The 21,391-nt window shown below is 39.8% G+C and overlaps 1 protein-coding gene across 6 annotated transcripts in view; it reads left to right on the top strand.

Moving 5' to 3' along the window:
• DIP2C (disco interacting protein 2 homolog C) overlaps nucleotides 1-21,391 on the top strand; it is a 313,216-nt gene that overhangs the window by 186,732 nt on the left and 105,093 nt on the right. For 5 of the 6 annotated variants that reach the window (XM_064703928.1, XM_064703927.1, XM_064703925.1 and 2 more), the window contains 5 exons: nucleotides 8,331-8,456; nucleotides 9,604-9,813; nucleotides 17,206-17,337; nucleotides 18,699-18,818; nucleotides 19,754-19,951. In XM_064703928.1, coding sequence (XP_064559998.1) covers nucleotides 8,331-8,456; nucleotides 9,604-9,813; nucleotides 17,206-17,337; nucleotides 18,699-18,818; nucleotides 19,754-19,951 — 786 coding nt within the window. The remainder of the gene's footprint in view (nucleotides 1-8,330; nucleotides 8,457-9,603; nucleotides 9,814-17,205; nucleotides 17,338-18,698; nucleotides 18,819-19,753; nucleotides 19,952-21,391) is intronic. The other variant, XM_064703926.1, reaches the window with a different exon arrangement.

The following is a 21,391-nucleotide window of genomic DNA, read 5'->3' as shown; positions in this document are numbered from 1 at the left end:
ATGGCACAGCCCTTCCTGCCCCACTGGGGTTTGTTGGCTGCAGCATCCTGAGCAGCCAAGCCTTTTGCAGTGGCACATTCATGGGAGTGCACATCTTTTCTAAAGCACTGACTTTTAACTGCCAAAAAATGGAACAGATCAACAAAACTCAGCCCCAAATTTATGAAAAGACAGCAGGAGTTTCCCTTGCCTCTCCATGTATCCCCAGTTCCCAGTAAAGCCAGGGGCCTAATATAAATATTAGCTTAAATATCCCAAAGGCTAAAACTTGCACACATAAGTTGTTTTTTGAAAGGTAAGCAACAGTTTATTTCTGTTAGTAACCTCCACAGCCCTCCTATAAATGAGAATTATCTTAGAGCAGCTGTTCTTGCATTCAATCTTGTGCTGACTGTTGTGAGTGCCATATTTCAGAATTTATAGCACACCTGCTTCCAGATGGAGAGAAATTAGGTGTCACACAGTTTGGGCCATGTGCTTTCCTATCTTAATACCCAGAGAGATTGTGAAAGTATTCTGAGACTGCTTCATTATAGCATCACCCCCTGCAAAGATCTGGTATTATATGGACTCACTATCACATTCCCAGGGGTGAGATGATTTCCAAGGGACTGATCTGTGTTGGATGAACACAGCAAAATTTTTATGAAATCACTTGCCCTGAATCTGCCTGAAAATAACCCAGTGATGTCAGCCAGGACAATGAAAAGACAAAACCCAACTGTAATCTGTTCTGATGATACCACATTTACCATGTTTCACCTTATTTAGCATGTCCTGATTGCATTTCCAATAAATGTAGCGACCGAGTTATCTCTATTCAGAGTATTTACAGGCTGCTTATTAGGAAATGAATTCTCAGTGTTTCCTTTGTCGCCATGGTAGCTCTGACAAAGGTCTGATTAAACTCAGAGGCAACTTTCATGTTTTCAACTACTGGTTTCCTGTAAGACAGCAATTACCAACCTTCTCTCTGTATAATTATTTGGCATACTACTGCTATACTTACCATTGTCTTATCCAGAACTTTCAGCCAAAATTCACCTTTGATAATGCTGTTTTCTTATAGTATCAGCTGTTTCCCTGCAATAACTAGAAATTGTTTTGATAATTCTGTTGCACTCTGTGTTGATGCAGCAGAAAATGGCCTTGCTCTCATTGGCTCCTCTCTCTGCTCTTCCAGCTGTTTTCCTTGATGCCATCCCAGATGCCTGCTTCCCTATGACAGAGATTTATTTGTGGTTTTACTTATTTGTTAAATGTCTGACTTCAGGGCTGATCCTCTACTGCAGCATAAATGAGACATAACTAGGTATATTATATGTACCTAAATAACCTCTAAAAATCCTTTGGTATTCTCACCTCATTAGAGCAGAGCATCAGCCTTCTTGATCTTGATAATCTGCCATTCTCTGAGTGAGTTAGTTGGGTTTGAGAGCTATCCTGTAACAAGCAAGGAGTCTAAACCTTCTCAGGGCTTAGGTCTGTGTTACTCCCAGTTGTGTCATCCATCATGTTACCAGGAATTGGCTGCTAATGCAGAGGAATAAAGATTGTTTCCAATGGCTAGCTCAAAACAAAACAAAAAAAAAGACAGAGTTCAGAGGAGAGGAATGAGAATTGGAATTACCCGAGCCAAAAGGAAGAAACAGAAGAGATGGATGGATTCAGATCACAAATAGGTTTGTCTCCAGGCAGTTTTATTCTTTCAAGAGCACATTCCCTGAAAGGAGGGATGGAAGTGGTACCCTTACCTCGCAACAGGCAAGCCAGGCTGCAGAAGATGGTAGGGACTCTGTTAGGTAATTCTGCATCTGTACAGAAAAAAATTAAGCAACAGCTTGTTTTTTCATATTTGTGTTTCTTAAACTGCTGGTGATTGCATATGAAGGCTTTATAAATCCTGAGAAATTGAAAACATGAGTAAAACTAGAAGAAGGAATATATCTCATCAGAAAAAGAGGCAGAAACAGATTCTAAAATCTTGATTCTTGCAATGCACAACTCCTGTCTACAGCCAGTTTAATTTCTTGTCTCAAAAAGAGACAGGGCTGCGTGGTAAATGAGATGCAGGAGAACTGCTTGACACACAATGGCAAGACCTGATTTAAGTACAAAAGAAGATAATGTTGTTCTTTTGTGTGCTGAGGCATTTTATGCAAGGGCTGTGAGGAACAGTTTTATAATGTGGAATTTTTAAATGCAGCTGTTGCTGGCCGTGGGAGGAGCACCCTGCTCTGTGATCTGTGCAGAGCTCATACCCAGATCCCTGATCTCTGAGGAGGCACTGCTTTGCTTTCAGTGTTTTGAGTGTTTGACATGCCTATGGAGCAAATGCAGCTAATATTGAATAAAGGAAGCTGCTGAGGCAAGTTAAACTTATGTAGGGGAAAAAAAAAACCTAATAAGCCCTCCACCTTGAGGAAGAATGCAACTGTAATTTGTTGAATAGGTTTTTGTTCTTTTAAAATAGAAGATCTAAAGAAAAAAGAGCAAGTTCATTTGCTAAAAGCTGCAAAAGTCTTTAGGAGGACTAGGAATTTGCAGCATATTTCAAATGTCGCTGTTGCAGTTCAGAGCTTTAAAGGACTCTGTCTCTGGCCCAAGTAAGGAATGGGGCATCCCTGTTCATGGGTGGAAGGGGTAGGGTGAGTCAGAATTATGCTCCATGCCAAATGAAAATGCATTCTTTGGAAGAGTGCTCTGTTAGCAGCTGTAGAGAGACATGAAATGCTGCAGCAGGGCTCCACATGTGGAGCAGGAAATGGCTGGCCTTGTTCATCACACAACAATTGGTTTTTGCTTCAGGAAAAGAAGACTGATTTGCTTGTGGAGACAGCTGAGCCTAAAAGGATCATACATACTGTCTTCCCTAAAGGAAGTGAGTAGGAGAGGGCAGCTTGTCATAGAGGGAAGTCTCCACTTGTTCTAAGTATGCATATATTTGTGCAAGGAGGAGAGAAAGTATGTTCCCTAAAAAAGGCTTCATGAGAAGTTCCAAAGATATTTATATTATCCCAGAGCCAGTTAAAGCCATCCAACTCAACTTCTGACTAAATAAAAATTTGTAGAGTTCCCCCCAAAAAAGATTTCAGGACAGCATATGGAATAAATGGTTAAAGAACACTGTGAACAAGGAGTCAAAAGTATCAGCGGTATGAAATAATTGCGTTTATAGTGTTTATTTCTGTATTTCTGGGCATTACTATTTGACTTTGACCAGTGCCCACCTATCATCAGTGAACCCTGCTCTGTCCCTATCTCCTGTCACTCAGTCACCCCATTTGGGGAGGGTGTCCATAGCAAGCTGTGTCTATGCAGTAATGTCTGTTTTAGTGGGGTTGGCTTTTTTCTATAAACCTTTCCAGTCAGTCCAGGAGCACACCATTGTGCCAAGTTATGAGATAAACCAGATGAAAAGAGTGACTGCACTCAGCAGACACCTCCCAGGAAAGCTGGGCAATCCATCCTGCTGATGGCATGAGGAATTTGCAGCGGTGCAGAGTTTCTGCTATGGAGCTCATTGGCCAGAGCCATAGGTCATCACTCTGGAAGTCTGAACTTGCAGACCCTTATTCTCTGTGCCAGTTTTAATTTCTCTGTCCTTGGTTTTCAGATCTCATCTCTTGTATAATAACAGATCATTAGCTCTTTGAAAGGAAACTTTCTTTCTACCACCTGCTTGTTTTTACAGTTCCACTTCCTTTCTCTTTCACTTACTGACTTTATTCCCAAAAGTATGGTTGCCCTTTCTGTCCTGTCATAGAAAGTAAAGGAAGAGAATAAACAAGTAAAAATGCTTGAATGCAACAGGGAGAAAGCTGGGGACAGAGCTGTTGTGTCTGCAGTTTGCAGCCCATGAGAAATATGTCAGGTTGAATGCTGAGCACCAGGTTGATTGGTGTTAAGCAATGAGCACAAGTTAAAAATTGAACTTCCCCAAGCTTGGTGCTTTGCTCTTTCCCATTTATTGATTCTTTGAGTATAAACACACAAATTAGATTCAATGTGTGGTTGGTCAAGCTAAAACAGTGAAGGACCACTGTGCCTTACTTCCCACCACTGTAGACAGAGGCAATGATATTTTATTCTATGCTCTAGATTTTCTGTTAAGACATTCTTGTGGAAAAAGCCAGGTGGGAAGATAATAAAATGATTTCTTTATCTATAGGAGAGCTTTGAAGGGTCAGGATCTGGAGTCGTTTTATCAGCTATAACAGTGTAGTTAGAATGTCACATGAAAGAACATTTCACCTAAAAGCATGATTTTTCCACTTAGAAAACACCTTCCACTCAGAAGGCTTGAGTGCAATTACATCAAGGTATATTTCTGTTTGAAACTCTCTCAGAAGTTTATAGTAGGCAAGAAATTACAGCAAGCAATACTATAAAGAAGACAGAAGAAATGCTCTTTTAATAATTTTCTTTTTAATGCAGGCATTTCTGTGTGTTGTTTCTGGACCAAGTTTTCATACTTGAACAATTTTTTCAGAAAAATTATTGAGAAAACAGTATTTCATAGCAATACTCAATCACAGTATGAATTCAGTTAGTTTGAGTATGCCAGGGTAGATTGAGAAGGAATTCAGACACTTTTATCAGTGCAAGACAGGGGCATCATCCTACCAGAGATTGTTTGAAATTGTAATGTGATGTTCCTGCTGATGCTGTGTATGATGTGTGGAGAGTACAAACTGCTTTGTGATGATGGGATTTGTGGGGATAGCAGTTTCCTGTCCCAAAGGAACTTGGATATGTCTTCTTACTTTGTCCCAATGTGCATCTCAAATGTGGTTTCATTTCTTTAGAGAACAAGGAGCATCCAGTTCCTGTTGTGTAAATTCCTGTTGCAAATCTCCTTGTATTTTTTCAGTAGCTGTTAGGGACAGCTTTGAGGAGGCAGTGCATTACATACAATAGGATGGACACCATGGCCCATCTTTGACCCAGGTAAAGGGAAAGAGCTACCATACTCCTGTCCAAATACATGAGAAGCAGATTGCCAGGGATACTGGTCATGTATGTATGTTTCAACTTGGATTTAAATCCATGCTTCATGAAAGTACAGTAAGAGATTATTAGTTGCGTTTTAGTTAATATTCCTTGTGCTACATAAGCAAAGTTAGTTTGTAGGCCAGAAAAGCAAAGCTAAAACCTAGAGAAAAGCAAAGTATGTGTATGCAAAGTGCATATCTGAAGCTGATATTTGCTGGGAATAAACCTCCTTACTGTTTCTGTCTTGCTGTGATTACAGGATAGGTAATGTAACCCATGCTTTGCTCTCAAATAATTCTGAAGTATCAGTCTGGCTTTCCCTCACCTCTGATTTCTCAGTATTTGTGTCTTGGTCTTGAGGCATGAAGGGCTTGAAGGCTGCTCATAGCTTAACCAAGTCCCCCTCTGTACAAGGATGTTCAGACAGGTTAAGAGCATCTTCAGAACCCACCAACAGGCTTTCATTCAAAAGGAAGAACTTACATTCTATATGAGCTGTTATTCATTCTTTACCCAATCCTTAGCCATTCTTTATATGCCTAGAGAATCTTTGTTTAGCCAAGAGTTTTATTCCTGAGAGAAAACATTGTGGAAAGATTCTTCACCCAAGCTTGACTGTAAACTCTTGATGATGAGTTTACAGGGTAATTTTAGGGTGAGAGGACCATCTCTGGATTATCTATCCTCAGCATTTTCTAGACATGTGTCCCAGGGTTTTTTGGTAGCCTCCATAATCTGAGTTATGCCTTCCAAATATTTGATCTTGCAGGCTGAGCTGGGAGCAGGTGTGTGTGTTCCTTCTGCCCAGTCAGCTTCCCTCTTGTTTATTCAGAGTTTCTTGTCTTTGACATTGTTTTGCTTTCCTGTGAGGTTTTGGGTTTGGATTTTTTAAGCTATATATAGTGTGGTTTATTCCATGGTAGCCCATTACAAATTAAACACATCAAGAATGTGCCTTATTAGGAAAACAATTCAATTCCTGGACTCCTGTGGACTCATTTGAAAATTAAAATCCTGCAGAGTGTTTTTAATTAAGCTGATGAGTCTACCTTCTTATATCAAAACAGCATCAAAAAGGAAATCAAAGAATTCACAAGTTCTGATTCAGCATCCAGCTGTCACTAAGCATTTTAATGATTTTCTGTCAGCTGTCCTCCTTTAAAAATTTTTGGCAGAATTTCTTCTCCCTCCTGACGCAGTTAAAACACAATTCTATGTACAAGAATATACAAATAGTCCCTCCTGTTTTGATCAGCAAAATTTATTTTCTTCCAATTTTTTTTCCCAAAAATTACTGTACAGTGTTGGTTTGTCCCTTTTCTAAAGGGAAAGCTTTTGCCTTTTTTTTTTTTTTTTTTTTTTTTTTTTTACTACTTGATATCTAATTGCTGTCCTTTGAAAGAAAATCAAGAATTTTCCCTCTTTAACAGATAAGAAACTGTCAGGGAGCATGTTCAGTCGTGTGTACCTCATTGACATTGGTGTGAAGTGAGCAGGTAGGAATTTATCTTGGGGCCATGCTGTTAGGTAAGACTTACATTCTTTATTTTTATAGTGTGATATTTTTCACATAAATTTTCTGATACTTTTCACATAAACTTTTCATCAGTTTTTAATTATAATAAAGACCTTAAACTTTCTGCTTAAAAATAATGACAGGAGAGAAATTGTCCTCTGTGTTGATGATAGCATTGGTTCTTCCTTCATTTTAGTCCATCAGCTGTATGGTTCTTTTATCTTTTGAGAACAGTTTTCCAGCTTTGCAGTTTGCTTTTCTTTGCTGATATCCTCATCCTCTTCATGATTTAAAACAAAAGAAAGCAACTCACAGAAGTAGCTGGTAATTGTGCCTTTTTTTACTCTTCCCTGTTGTACTTCTACTGAGAGGTGCTTAAGCCCTGGCAGAAAATAGGAAACACCATTATTGGAAATGAGACACTGCAGCTTATCAGCAGCTTATCATCCAATGCTTCTAGTCATCCTTCCAGGTTGTTACTCACAAATTACATAAATGTGACTCAACCAACGCTTCTTTAAATAAGGATATATATATATATATATACACACACATATATATAGATACTCTTCTCTTTCCTGTTGCTTTTCTTGGGGCACATTGCCTGTTCAGAGCTGCCACCACATCCATAGAGGACAAGGATAATGACAGTGTGCTGCCAACCCAGCCTGTGAGGTTGGGTTGAGGGGGGTCTTCCAGGAGATGCAGCAGCAGGAGAAGTGGGATCACTTTGGATTAGACCCCATTCACTGTGCTGCTGATCCACAAATGGGAACAACTGAACCATGCACATGAATTGCTGTATTTTCTACAGCTGACCAGTGTCAGCTGGTCAAAAGGCAAGATATCAGATAGTGTGGCAACTTCTTTGCCCACAAGGAACTCCTGTTGGCTGCCATGTCTTTTGCATGCACTCACCTCATGTGAATATATGTCCCAATTCCACTGAAATATGCAGACAAACAGTGCAAGGTAGTAAAGTAAAGGCAGACTTGTTTCAATATGTAGTTATGGTAGTAATTAAAGAATGGTGCTTAAAACAAAGTCATTATCAAAAAGTCACTCACATCTTTTAGACATGATAAATGGACTTTTTCAAACTCTGGCAGGCAGGCAGCTATAAATCCATGGGAGAGGTAGAGAAGCTGTTCGCCTCCCCAGGGAGAAGGGAGCTGTTGGGTACTGTGGACTGGCTGGTATGAGCTGTGTGCAGCACCTGCCTGCAAAGCACCACATGTGTGCTCAGGGTGTTTTTTTCCTCATTCCACCTCAGGCCAGCCCTACATAGTACTTATTTTTCTGTGAATAATGCCAAGTGACAGAGGCAGGAGAAGGATTTGGGAATGAGGGACCTGTTGCCATTTCTGTTGTGGCATTTTACATACCTTTTACCCTTCAAGAAAATGTTCTTGTTCACTTACTCTGTGTGACTTATCCGTAAATTGAAAACCTTATCCATTAAAAAAAAATGGGCACTGCTAATACACACTGAAAACAGCAATGGTCACTGAAGTAGCAGCTCCTGGTTAAATAAAGGTTTGCCCTGGGGAAGTGATGTTTCTGCTCTTCAAATACTGCAGCACTGTTCTGGGAGTATCATACAGCTCAAAGGGCTTGTTTGTTAGTACAGCACTTTTCACTGTGGCTGCTCTTTGTGCAGAGAACTCCAGCAGTTGCTCTGAGATGCTGTGTGTTCCTGGGCTCCCATCACGGCATGTTCCCTGTCAGCCCAGTTGGCACAGGCTGTGCCAGGTCTGCTGGATGCACAGAGAGCAGCTCCTTCCTGTCTCACTCTGGCTTCCCTCCTCTTTCCTTGCAGATGTCCACACAGAAGCAGTGCAGGCAGCCCTTGCTAAGCATAAAGAAAGGAAAATGGCAGTGCCCATGCCCTCAAAGCGACGTTCATTGGTGGTGCAAACATCAATGGATGCCTACACACCTCCAGGTGAGTATCTCTCTGTTTTTATGTGAATTTTAAAAGTGATTCTTTGTGCTGCTATGAACTGCTAATCTGTCAGCACAGACAGTAATGGAAATGTCATTTGATGCACACTGAGCTTAACTGAGGTGTGTTTGAAGAGAAGGTGAACTGAGTAGTGGAAAAGTCAACGGGGACAGTTCACAGGATTGCTTTGCCCTTGGTGATACCTTAGCTGGCACTGGTCCTTTTGGGCTTACAAGGACCTCACTATGGCCAGCTTGTCATATTTTATAGTAGTCTGATTTCCTTTCACTTTTCTGGTTTATTCCCTAACAATGTAATGTTACATTATCTTAACAATTAGTTGTGCCATTCCTTTTGAAGTTTATCTGTTTTTTTAGACTAGACTAGACTAGGCTAGACTGTGAAAACACCCCACATCTCATGCTTCTCATACTCACTGAATCTGGCTGAGACTCCCATTTCACTGAGGATTGGACTTTGTACAATTGGAAAAGTGTCTCACAGATTTGTGGAGTGAGCTTGGGAAAGTTTTTTTAAATACTGTCTGCTGGCCAGAGATCTTCAGAAGATTCTGTTTAACATTATAAAGGAAGACTTTAATTTTAATTTTTTTTTTTTTTGGTACAATAATACACAGGCCATGACCTAAGAGCAGGAGAGGTGCACAGTTAGCAGCTGACTTAGTTTCAGTGCTTTCAGTGCTGCACTTTTCTCATTATGTTTGCCTGCCTTCCTGAGATTTTCTTCATGGCACTTTCCTGAGATTTTTGATATGAATATGAGTTATTTCTATTAAGAAACCCCCAAAGCACTGCAAGCTAACAAGCTGTTTTTACTTACTAGATACTTCTTCTGGCCAGAGATCTTCAGAAGATTCTGTTTAACATTATAAAGGAAGACTTTAATTTTAATTTTTTTTTTTTTGGTACAATAATACACAGGCCATGACCTAAGAGCAGGAGAGGTGCACAGTTAGCAGCTGACTTAGTTTCAGTGCTTTCAGTGCTGCACTTTTCTCATTATGTTTGCCTGCCTTCCTGAGATTTTCTTCATGGCACTTTCCTGAGATTTTTGATATGAATATGAGTTATTTCTATTAAGAAACCCCCAAAGCACTGCAAGCTAACAAGCTGTTTTTACTTACTAGATACTTCTTCTGGTTCAGAAGACGAAGGCTCCGTCCAGGGTGACTCCCAGGGAACTCCCACCTCCAGCCAGGGGAGCATAAACATGGAACATTGGATCAGTCAAGCGATCCACGGCTCTACCACATCAACCACTTCCTCCTCCTCCACACAAAGTGGAGGCAGTGGTGCTGCACACAGACTAGCTGATGTTATGGCTCAAACACATATAGGTCAGTATACAGGTGTGTGGAGTGTGTCCAGTTTAACATGAATTTTGACTCTCACATTCAGCTGATGCTGAGATGTGAAGTCATAAAAAAGTCTTTCCTGTGCTTCTTTGCTTTTTAATATTTATATATATTACATGGAAAGAAAGTCCTAGTTTCCTATTTCAGGAGGGGGAAAAAGGAGAGTTTAGATTTGGGGGTAAGCTTATGTTGTGGCAAATAGGGTCTAGCTGTTGGTTACCAAATACCTTAAAATGTAGAGTTGCATGACTTCCATTACTTAGCACTATAAAGGTCTCTGTAGGATTCATCAGTAAGGAAAATCAGTGCATGCATCATTAGGGATTGCTTGCATATGAGTTTCCCCCATTGCTGCACCACTTTCATTACATAGCTTGAGTGATTTTTGATAATTCTGTTAACAGTAGTCCTCTCAAACATATTTTTTCGGCACTTAATTGAATTTAGAATACTTGAACTAGGATATCTAGCGATTGTACTCGGTGGGAGAAACCATTATAGAGCTTCAGAGAAGGGAGCTGTTATTATTAATATTGTCATGGTTTGAGCCTGGCACAGAGCCAGTGCCCCCATGAAAATGCCTCACCCTGGTGTCTGCTGTGAGATGTGACCAGGAATAAGCAAAACAGGCTCCAACTTAAACATAAATAACACTTTATTACCTAAAACTACAGGAAAAAAAAAAAATAGGAAAGACTATAAGGAAAAGAAAAAAAAATTGAAAACCTTACAAAAACCACTTTTCCTCCTCCCCACTCCCTAACTTTCCCAATCCAATACATTCTCTTAAAAATACCAACTGCCCAGCCCGGCACGACACTTTAGTATACTCAAACTGCAGTTCATGAAGAGGAAAAGGAGTCCTTCTTGTTCCATAGGCTTCTGGAAAACACACTGAAATCCCGGATGCTTCCTTGTCACTTCGGCACCGCCCGGAAAGTCCATTTGCCGCTTGTGACATGTTCCTTCCATGCTCAGTGCTCTCACCACCGAGACATGGCCAGAGCTGCTTTTAGGGTGGTCTTTTCAAGGATGCCTTGTCTCACTCCAAAAAGGCACAGTCTCTGCTTTTGGGACAACTGTCCCCCCCATATATTTCCAACCCCCTGGGGCCGGGGGGTCCTCACAAATGAACCCTCCTGGTTTTGAGGCACTGCCTCCCCCTAAATGCAGTCTGTGTCACAGGAACAACTGAGTCCATGGCTACAAGAAAAGTCCAGCCAAAAGGCCACTCCAAATCATCTCTCCCCATCCAATCATCTCCACATCTCATCTCTTATCTCCCTTCTTATTCAGCTTCGAGGAGGATTAGCATTTTTGCAAGGCCCCAATCATGCAAGAAAGGGTTAAAAGTTTTCAGTCTCTGTCTGTCGGTCGGCTCCCACGCACGCTGCCCACACGCTGCCGCTGCGGCCGGGCAGTCTTCCTCCCCCTTCTCGCTGGCTGCTCTCCTGGGGGGGGGGAGAGGGGGGCTGGCTGCCCGAGGGCTGACTCTCTGGGACCTTCCACCCTTCCATCCTCGAAGCCCCCCCGAAGCCCCTCAACCCCATTTCTGTCCAGGCCCCGGGCCTACCACGTGGCTGGCCCCTCCCCCGCCCAGCAGCAGCGGGCCGGGCGAGGGAGAGAGGTCTGAACTCCTCGGCCGACGAGGTCCAAAGAGGAAGTGCCAGGGCAGTGCCCTGCTTTTAACCCCTGTGTATTCTCGGAGGTGTGTCCAAACCCCACTGGCTACACCAGGTGTCAGTATGAAACCCAAAACCTTCATTGGTTTGACCACAGCTTCCCAGAATTCCCACTCCTTCCGGGTCAAACCATGACAAATATCTTGTTTATTTCCTTTATAAAGATGCTAGGAAGTCAAAGCTTTCTTTCCATTAGGGCTAAGCTTCACAGACATTATTTCTGAATATTGTGCCATTGACACTGGTCTTTATTAACATGAGGCAGCTGTTTACCTGGATATGTGGAAAGCAAGGCTTGGTTTCCATTCACTCTTCAGCTGCTTATGATACAAGGCCTTTGCTTTGTGTATGTTCTTGCTGGGGTGTGTATTTTGGACTCTCACTAAAAATCTGTTGCAGTCTTTGTTGGAACAGATAAAGCAACCTTACTACTGTGTTACTACAGTTTTGTGTGACTGTTCTTCAGCTGACATTTCCTTTTCAAGTACATGTCATGAGACACATGAAAGCATCAGCAGTGTTCATGATTTTATGTGCTAGAAAGGGAGTACATATCCCCTGGGTTTTGCTATGAGTACAGCTTGATGTAACACCTGTATTTTCAGTAATCCTCCCATCATGATCCAGAATGGCTGAATTGCAGTCAGGGGAAGAGCTTGTATTGTATTCATAAATTCATGCTAAGTGAATGCTTAGAACCTTGTTTTAGAAACACGTACATTGGGAACACGTTAATCATTGCATTTGATTATTTTCTATGACTTCATCCTGAAATGCTACAGGAAATTATAGCATAGAGAATTAAATTTATCCAAACTCTGAAAGGTTGCATTACTCATACACAAAGTCTTAATGTGTCTTTCTTTAAATATAGCTTCTTTATAATTTGACATTTTAGTAATTTTAAATCTGGCACAGTAAGTCTTTTATAATCACTGAGTTTGTGGTAAATAATACAGCATTTATAGAGCTAAATTAAGATGGCACTATTCTGTAGAAGAGGGAAACTACTGTTTCATATGTGTACATGTTTTACTGTGCCTTGTTGACTAGAAAGATCTTGCCTTTGAAGGAAGCTGTTGAGCTTACCTCAGTGTATGCATGTTTTCATTCATTCTGACAATAAGATGCCTTAAATTGCATCTCTTCTTGGACACTAATTGAGCTGTAGTAATGTAAAGGTCATTGGGGCACAAAATCTGATTGATGAGACCGGGATCTTGTGGTTGCTAAAATCACTGGAAATGTAAGAGAAGCTGCACAGTTATAATATGTATTTCTTCATGGGTGAGCTGCATTCTTTAAGAATTTGAAATGAAATTGTTATTTTGTTTTGTTCCTATCCAAGAAGGTAGATTTTGCATTAAAAATGTATTCTAAGAGGTGATAGGTTTGAAGTAACCGTACAGAAAGCCTGACTCTTTTCAAGGCACTGGACCTGTGATAGTAGATGAAAAATAATCTTTGGTAGGAGAAAAAAGTTCCTGTTCCTTAAGGCTTCGCAGCTATCAGAGCCAGTTTGTTCTTGGTCACAAAGAACATGTGTTACCATGCCCTGATGTTTGTTTGGTCCAGGAGTTGTTCTCCAGAGACAGACCAGCCTGCAGGAAAGGAATCAACTGTGTTTATGTAAGGCCATACTCTGAAGGTGCCAATTTTAATAAATACAAATTCAAGGTGCAACGGGAAGGACCTTAATGATAACCCAAAAAAGCCCTCCATTCTGATGTCCACTAGGATTTTACCTCCCGAGTGCATCACAGAGTAAAAGGGAGATATTTTTCCAATTTAAGTGTACTAATGCAGTCCTGAAAAGAGATTTGATAAAAAGCTTTGGCTATAATATAATCAGAGTTATCTTTGTGAATAATTTGGATAATTTACATAAGCTATTATATGATTTTAATGTTATATTGTTCATTTAATTTGACTGCTGCTGCTTTGTTGTGGCCAGAGTTCTGGTTTGGGATAGATATCATTTAAATATTTATTCTCAGCTTGAAGATGCTAGGGGATCTGCATTAAGCTAAAGGCAAAATCTTTGGTTTGGCATAGGTGTGTTCACAGCTATGTTCAGTAATTCTTGAATTTAGAGGTCAAACCAGTGAAATCTGCTAAAAATATCTGATATTTTGACCCTTCTTGAGGTCAGTATTGTGCAAATTTCTAAGATCTTCAAGCTTTTGTTTGTTGGTATTACATGGTTTGGATTTCTGTGAATATAAAAGTCAGGGACAGAAAGCACACCCCAAAGGTCACAAAGGTCATGTGGTGAAAATTACACAAAGCTTGTCTATCATTGTAAATCTATATAAAGTTAATAATCTCACTTCAAAGTTTTGATCCTATAGGTGCATTTAATGTTTCTTTTGTATGCTTCAAATATGTTTCTGTTTGAAAATCAAAGGCTTCTATCCACATTAAAGGCTACATAGATTGCTAATCAAATAAATATAAAACCATGTGCCATAAGCATGGCTGATAGTTTTCAGACAGCTTGGAAATTCTTGTGCTCTGAGGGGGAATGTTAACTTATACAGGAGACTAAAATACAATCTGTCACCTGGATATCAATACAAGAAAAACCCAGCTAATGGAAAGATCTGACTCTGGATTTCCCTTCCCTGACAACCAGAAGAGCCAGTTTATTTGGGAGTGAAAGCTGCATTTTCTTCAAGTACAGTGTTGCAGGAATGCTTTTTGAGTTCCTGGAGACTTTTCAAGTACCTGGTGCTTATGTGAGCTTCCAAACCTGCACTGAAAGTATTCCTGCACTCCTTTGCTTCTCCTCAGACCTTGGGCTTTGTCAGTGCTGTATCTCTCCATGAATGTGCTCTGCTTTTTTGGGCCTTTCTGATCTTCATGAAATGGGGTAAATGATATTGCTCCAGTGGCAGAAATGAAGAGAGCCTTAACTGGAAACAGCTGTTCTGTCTGTGATCTCCTAATGCAAGGATATTGGAAGAGATGGGAATAGGAGGTGATGCAAATATGGATGTTTGATGGAGGAAGTGCTTTGAAGTCATGCAGCTGTCAGTTTCTACTTTTTAGTGAACAGATGTGTCAGGGTCATGATTCTTAATGAAACCTCCAACAATTCTTCAAGTTACCTGACATAAGACCAAGAAACTCTCTACAGATTGTGTCCATAGCCAAAGTTGGATTGACTGTTCTATACAAAAAAGGGAGTGCATTTCACATAACATAACAATTATCTTTTTCTTTAGAAGTCATTCAGACCAAATCTTTGTATGACTTTCATTTCTCCAAGCCTGACTTTGAGATGCTAACTGACCAAAGATTTGTAAATCTAATGGATGAAACTTAGCACTGTAGATGGTGCCATGATAAGACATCTGCTGAGCAGATACTATAAAGGAACGCATCAAGACAAACCTCAGTATTCCTTTTCTTATTCCTTTTCTTCAGGATAAAAGTAAATAGCAGCTGGGCAGCCAGGGCACGAGAACTCCTTGACTGAGCCATGGTGGCAACCTTGGGAAGAGAGTTTCTTTTAGGCCACTTCAAGTGCCAGTGCTGTTTGTTTAGAAGGAAGGCATTTTACAAAAGAGCAGGACTCTTGTTTGTCCTTTCCCCCTGCTCAGCACCATGTGTAACAAAGAAGAATTTGGTTTTAGGCACAGAGTTCTGAAGGGAGAGCATCCCTGCTCATGTATCTTCTGCCCCATGCATTAAAAAAAAAAAAAAAAAAAAAAAAAAAAATTAGTCTTTAACTTCTCTTCAAAAGGAGCCTTCTAAAGTCTGAAAGATGGGAATACTTCACTGGAAAAATGTAAGCAAATACAGCTCACTTTAAAAATACTTTCTCATGTTACTAATAGCTGACTAAGTACAATTATTTTCTTAGTCATGATTTCCCATATGCATTGTAAAACTGCATTATAAGTAAAGAGAAAAATATAATCATCAGCATTTTTTAATTGACTTAGTTATTGAGTAATACAATCACAATCTATAAAAAGCTCTTGCCACTTAACAGGAAAGGGCAAAAAATTGTACTGAGTCTAAAACAGTTGATAATGACAAGAAATTAAGACCTTAAATGAAGACATTATTCAAGCAACTACTGCATAAACTTCAATCTATTGTACTTCAGTTGGTCACATAGCGCAATGTAAGGTGTTTGTTTCAGTAAAATTTTAACAATGGATGTGATCAGAAGCAAAAGCTCCAACTGGACACTTGTAGAACACAAGATGTTTTTGAGTTGCTCAATAAAAGTCATTTTGTGTCTTCCTCAATGAGATAATATGATTGGGTGATAGGATTGAGCCCTTATGATGTTCATGAATATAAACATTAAATAACAGCAGCAGAAATTAATGTTATGTCTTAAATCTGCATGATGATTGTCTGTCAAATGCTACCTTTAAATGAGAGGCATGCAAAATAAGCATCTATTAGCATCCTTTTCTGGTATGTGTAGCAAAAAATTAGTTTTCTGTGTTGATGGTGCATAAATTTGGGATTAAATGCACAAGAATCAAAGTGCTTCAAAGTTCAAAACTCATAAAAATGAAAGTGCTTTAAAATTATGTCTGAGATTAAATTTACTGTAGAAGTTGGTGTTCTAGTACTTACAGCACCCAATGCTTAAATCTAAAGTTTAGTAAGAGGCACATCTTGAAAACAGTATTGGAACACGATGACATTTTCCCAGAATTTTTGTATTTTGAAAGATTCTTAGCCTATTGTTAAATAGAATACATTTCTCTTCACTTCCATGGCAGCAGAGTGAAGACCTGCCTTCTCTTGTAACTTAGAGGCTGCTGGGGATCATTTATGTCAATTGAAAGAAAAGTTGTTATTTGCTTGTGGCGTTTATCTCCATCTAATCTAATGTGGATAAAAACCTGCAATAAATTTATGGGACAACCTATAGAAATAGCATAAATACGTAGGAAATACAGACTCTGACTTGTTTTCTGACTTGAAAACATGGGAAGATGAACTGTGGTAGCATGCTGAGTTATCAGGCCATGAAAGAGAAAGATTATCTCTGTGGAATTGTTCAGCAGTGCTGGCATGAGTCAGACCAAATCGTGTTTGCCTTCTGGAAGGCAAGGCTTTGTTATGCGGAAGAATTGAAATATCTCTGTCTAAAAATAGTAGACAAGCAAGTGTCCATGAAGAATGCAAAGTTCATGTTTCTTTACATTTTATTTTTTGCCTCTGGTCTCCAAACCTGCTATGATTGATGTTTTTCTTTTCTTAACTAAAACTGACATAGTCAGAATACAGAGGTTATAAAAGTGCTATGCATTGGCTCCTGCAAATGATTGACAACATGCTGTGTTCTTTTTACTTAGAAAAACTAACACAGTAATCCATGAGAAGTGTATTTGTCTGGGTCTTTTCTATTTGCAGATGTCCACAAGCTTTAAGTAAAATCAGGTGTCAGTGCTGAACTTACAACCTAATTGTATAATTCTTTTAGCCTATTGGTTGTGCGATTGCAGATATACAGCCTTGTTTTAATCAGTGCAAATTTTATTTATTGAAATTATACTACACATTATAGTTTAGTATAATAATTTTGTGCATTAATTTTAACACCTGTTCCTGTGTTGGGGGAAAAAAATCTCAAATGGTCTCCTTTCCTCTGCCTTTTGCTTTTCTGCCCTTTGACATTAGAGGTACACGGTTAAACCTTTTAACTTACTTTTCACAGAAAATCATTCTGCCCCTCCAGATGTTACCACTTACACCTCAGAGCACTCAATACAAGTAGAAAGACCACAAGGATCAACGGCACGGGTGGCACCAAAGTATGGCAATGCTGAGCTTATGGAGACTGGTGATGGTATGTCCCAAAACTGAACTGGGGTTTTTTTGACTATCCTGACCTTTTTAGTGTTTATTGTATGCATCTGCTCTTGGTTTTTGGGTGTTTTTCGTGGGTTTTTTTCCTGGGCACTTTTCATTTGTAAACACAAAGTTGCAGCACCTTTACAGTTCTAAAATAAGCTGATATCAATGAAGATAACATAGAGAAATATTTCTTAATCAGTGGAGCTGACTCCCCATAGAAACTGTTTGGCAAAAAACCCCAGAGAATCTCTTTAGATTTGCCATTATCATGCTGCCTGGTTACAGCTAGTCTGTTTATTTTAAATGACAAAGAATGTGAGATCCTAGCATGGCTACCTCTTGAAAATTGACATGTTTGAAATTTTATTCTCTAATGTTTTGTTAGTTTGGTTTTTTGCCTTTTTTTTAACAGTTATTTGTAAACCCTTCCTTATTTACTGCTCTACTTTTCTAAAACTTACCAAACAATATTTCAGCACAGCATAGAATTATTGACCAAGTGTACTCTATCTAAACTTAGTAGCTTCAGCTCTAAACACCACTTGGTAAAAGATTTGCAGCCAACCTTATGGAAGGGTAAGAAGTTGAAATTCCTGCAATGCAGTGACAGAAAGCTATTAGTTCAGGAACAGATGATGTGCACATTGGAGAGGTTTTGCACTCAACTAGAGAAAAGGAAGGGAGAGGTGATTGATTGGACTATTTTATAAAAATGCCCCTTGCCCCAGGCTGCTGCTCAGAGCTGTGTGTTCCAAAGTGCTGTATGGGCAAGCAGCTCCCTTTGGAGATTTCTGGCTGGTGGGATTGGCTGCAGGAATGTTCAGAGAATACAGGGGCATGCTGAAGAAATACAAAGACATGAACCATGTTTTAGATGGATGCTGGACAGATGTCCCCTGCAGTGTAAAAATAACTCAGAATAAACGATGGGGCAGAGCCTATGACCCACACTCTTCACCAGGCTGCAGTCTAGTCAATCAGTGTTGGTATGGCCAATGATCATGGGGAGGGCCAGTCCAGTTTTCTCCCTGACCATTGCTGAGGCAATACTCTCAGGGTACTGAATTTTGCTGTAGGGACATTTTTCCCACTGTATTTCTCTCCCTCAGTCTGTGTGCTGCTTCCTCTCTAATTTTGCAACCTTGCTCTGACATTACTGTATTGGTTTTATTTACATTAGGTATCACTGTTCTTTTTTACTTGTGTGTTTTGATGTTAAACCCTCGAGTCACAGTATGGCATGAAACTGTAGTTGTGGTGGCCTTGCAGTCCTAGATCTTTCCTCACCCTCCTGATGTCTGGTGGGTGCAGCACAGCCACTGACTGATGTCTCCATTGATCCCTGTCCTGCAGGAGTGCCAGTGAGCAGCAGAGTGTCAGCAAAGATCCAGCAGCTGGTCAATACCCTCAAACGGCCCAAACGACCGCCATTACGGGAGTTCTTTGTGGATGACTTTGAGGAATTGTTAGAAGGTAAAATGGCCATTTTTCAAAGTGTTTGGGGATCGCTTATGAAAACTCTTGTCAAATGTTTGCGTTGACTTTATAGAAAGACAAGTAAGCTTTCCTGCTCTGGCAAGTACCAAAATCCCAATGGTATTCAGTGGAAACTGCTGGCAGTAAGCTTGGACATAGTGCTGTGGAGTCAAAAGTGTTTCTTGTTTGCTCAGCTCCTGGTTGTGCTTGCAAAAATATAACAGAAGAGAGTGTAGGGAAGCTTTGCTTTGAGAACATTCAGCTGTGAGTTACAGCCAGTGCTTTGGAACACCAATGAGAGAAAATATGTTAGTGAGGGAGCATGCTAAATGTTTTACAATATCCTTTGTGTAACAGTGAAGTATGAAAAATGAACTAAAGGTAAGATAGAAACAAAGATAAAGTCAATAAATGGAACTTTTTTTAAAAAAGACCAGCACTTTGAGAATCAAGATTCACCAGGATGTGGAAATTTAAATAGTCTTCACAGGAATTTATAAGAAAACTTGTAACAGAACATGACTTAAATCAATCTGTTACTTGTTAAAGTACATTTTTGTCAGTAGCTCTGCAGTTCATCTCATTACTGCTTTTTTTTCCAGGAAAAACTATTCTCCATCTCTCTTTAGGAATAAAGAAAGGTTTACTGTTTTGAAGATAAATATATGCATGCTGCCTCAGCAGTTTCTTTCCCTTCTTGTAGAACCAGTGTAAGAACAAGGACTTTTCATTCCTGAGGTGCATCAGTTGCTTGATCTGTGCTAAATTTAAAAGGAAATGATTCTGTTACATTTCTCTGTTGCTTCTCAGTACCTTCTTACATGTCACTGTTTTCAGAACATTTTGCAAAGGTAACTTATTCTCTTGATTACACAGGTGTGCACAAGGTATAGAATTTACATGGTAACTGTGTATCTTTTCATAATCATAAGTTCAACAGCCAGATCCAAACCAGCCAAAGCCAGAGGGAGCTCAGATGCTGGCCATGCGTGGGGAGCAGTTAGGAGTGGTGACAAACTGGCCCCCTTCCCTGGAAGCAGCCCTGCAGCGATGGGGAACCATCTCACCAAAGGCTCCTTGCCTAACCACTATGGATACCAACGGGAAACCACTGTACATTCTCACTTATGGTGAGCACTCTTCGAACTGTTTGTGCTTTTATACATTTTGTATGGTGTGTGTAGTAAAGGCATAAATGTAGAGTGAAAAAAGCCTCATAATGATGCACCTGTTCCATTTGTGAGTAGGGTAAGACAGCTCTGAAGCTGTTGGTGTCTGAGTATGGCTTGCTGAGATGTCACAGTATGATTTATTTCAGACAGAGGAAAAGAGCTGAGTAGATATACCCATGGAATAGCAGATTATAAATTAAACCCACCTTTTAAATAGAAATGTGTCCTAGGTCAGATTTTCCTGAAGATTGATGTCCAAATCCATTGCCCTTGGATATCAGCCAGGCTTTGTTCTGCAAAAGCCTAACCTGGTCTACAAAATTCATCAGCTGCCTGAAGAAGTTAATAGGATTTTTTTCCCCTTTTTTTGCTGACATTGTAGTAAGTGTGATTTGAATTCTTTCTCCTGATGGGTTAATTGTACAACTAGCAAATGTACCCCCTTGAAACAGATTTGCCTGGATATATTTTAGTGTGACCTTTGGTATGTTCATATAGTTCAATATACACTGCTTAACAATGTATTGCAACCAAGAAAGGCCAAATAAAAATCAACATAAGGATATCTCTGACAAATAACTCCCATATTGCTTCTGATTTTGAGATGTTCAGGGGACATTTGGGAGATGTTCAAAGGAATTATTATGAATAACTGTCAGACTTTGAAAGTGAGTTGGAACATTTCCGTATGCTATTGAGATGGATATAAAAATTATTTTGCTTTTTTTATTTCTACCTTCTCAGGGACTTGGATTTCTGTGCAGAGAATGTTGTTACATGCTCTGATTAGAGGTCTGTCTGTTTTGTTCAGTGCTGAACATTCATTTCCATTCAGGAATCAGACCCAGATGTCTCTGGCCAAAAAGTTCTCTGCCACAAGTTAGGCACTGCAAATACAGTTAAAGGCTTTTAAAGCATAAGAGAACCTTTGCAACTGAGGGTCATGCATGAAACATTTTCCCTTCAGGTGCTTCAGAGTTAAGAATTGACTTAATTTCAGGGGCAAACATACTATTCACCATTGATGAATGTTTTTCTTCCTTAAGGACATTTACTTGAAACCAGGGAAGAATTTTAAAGTTTGCAATTACATGTTTGCAGAAGTCATGTCATCTACTGAATGCTTTAAATAAATTGGACAGGAAAGGAAATTAAGCTATTACTGAGAATCAGACCATTTTTCTGAATTTGGGATTCTGTCCAGAGAGTCTGAGCATATGTCCTGCATTGCCTGAGGCTGTAGGGTGAGCAAATCAGCCCAAGGAACATATCTGCATGGCTCATGGAGCCACCTAGCCTGCTTCTCTGTTCTAAAATAACTCTTTCCTCTTCTGCATTGTCTGAATCTTGAGAAAAGTAGGACTAAAATTCGTGTTTTCTCACCTTTCATTTGGCAGC

Source organism: Zonotrichia leucophrys, chromosome 2 (assembly GCF_028769735.1).
Source record: "Zonotrichia leucophrys gambelii isolate GWCS_2022_RI chromosome 2, RI_Zleu_2.0, whole genome shotgun sequence".
NCBI classification, from domain to species: domain Eukaryota; kingdom Metazoa; phylum Chordata; class Aves; order Passeriformes; family Passerellidae; genus Zonotrichia; species Zonotrichia leucophrys.
The sequence above is the reverse complement of the archived record's forward strand: the minus strand, read 5'-3'. Positions and strand labels throughout refer to the sequence as shown.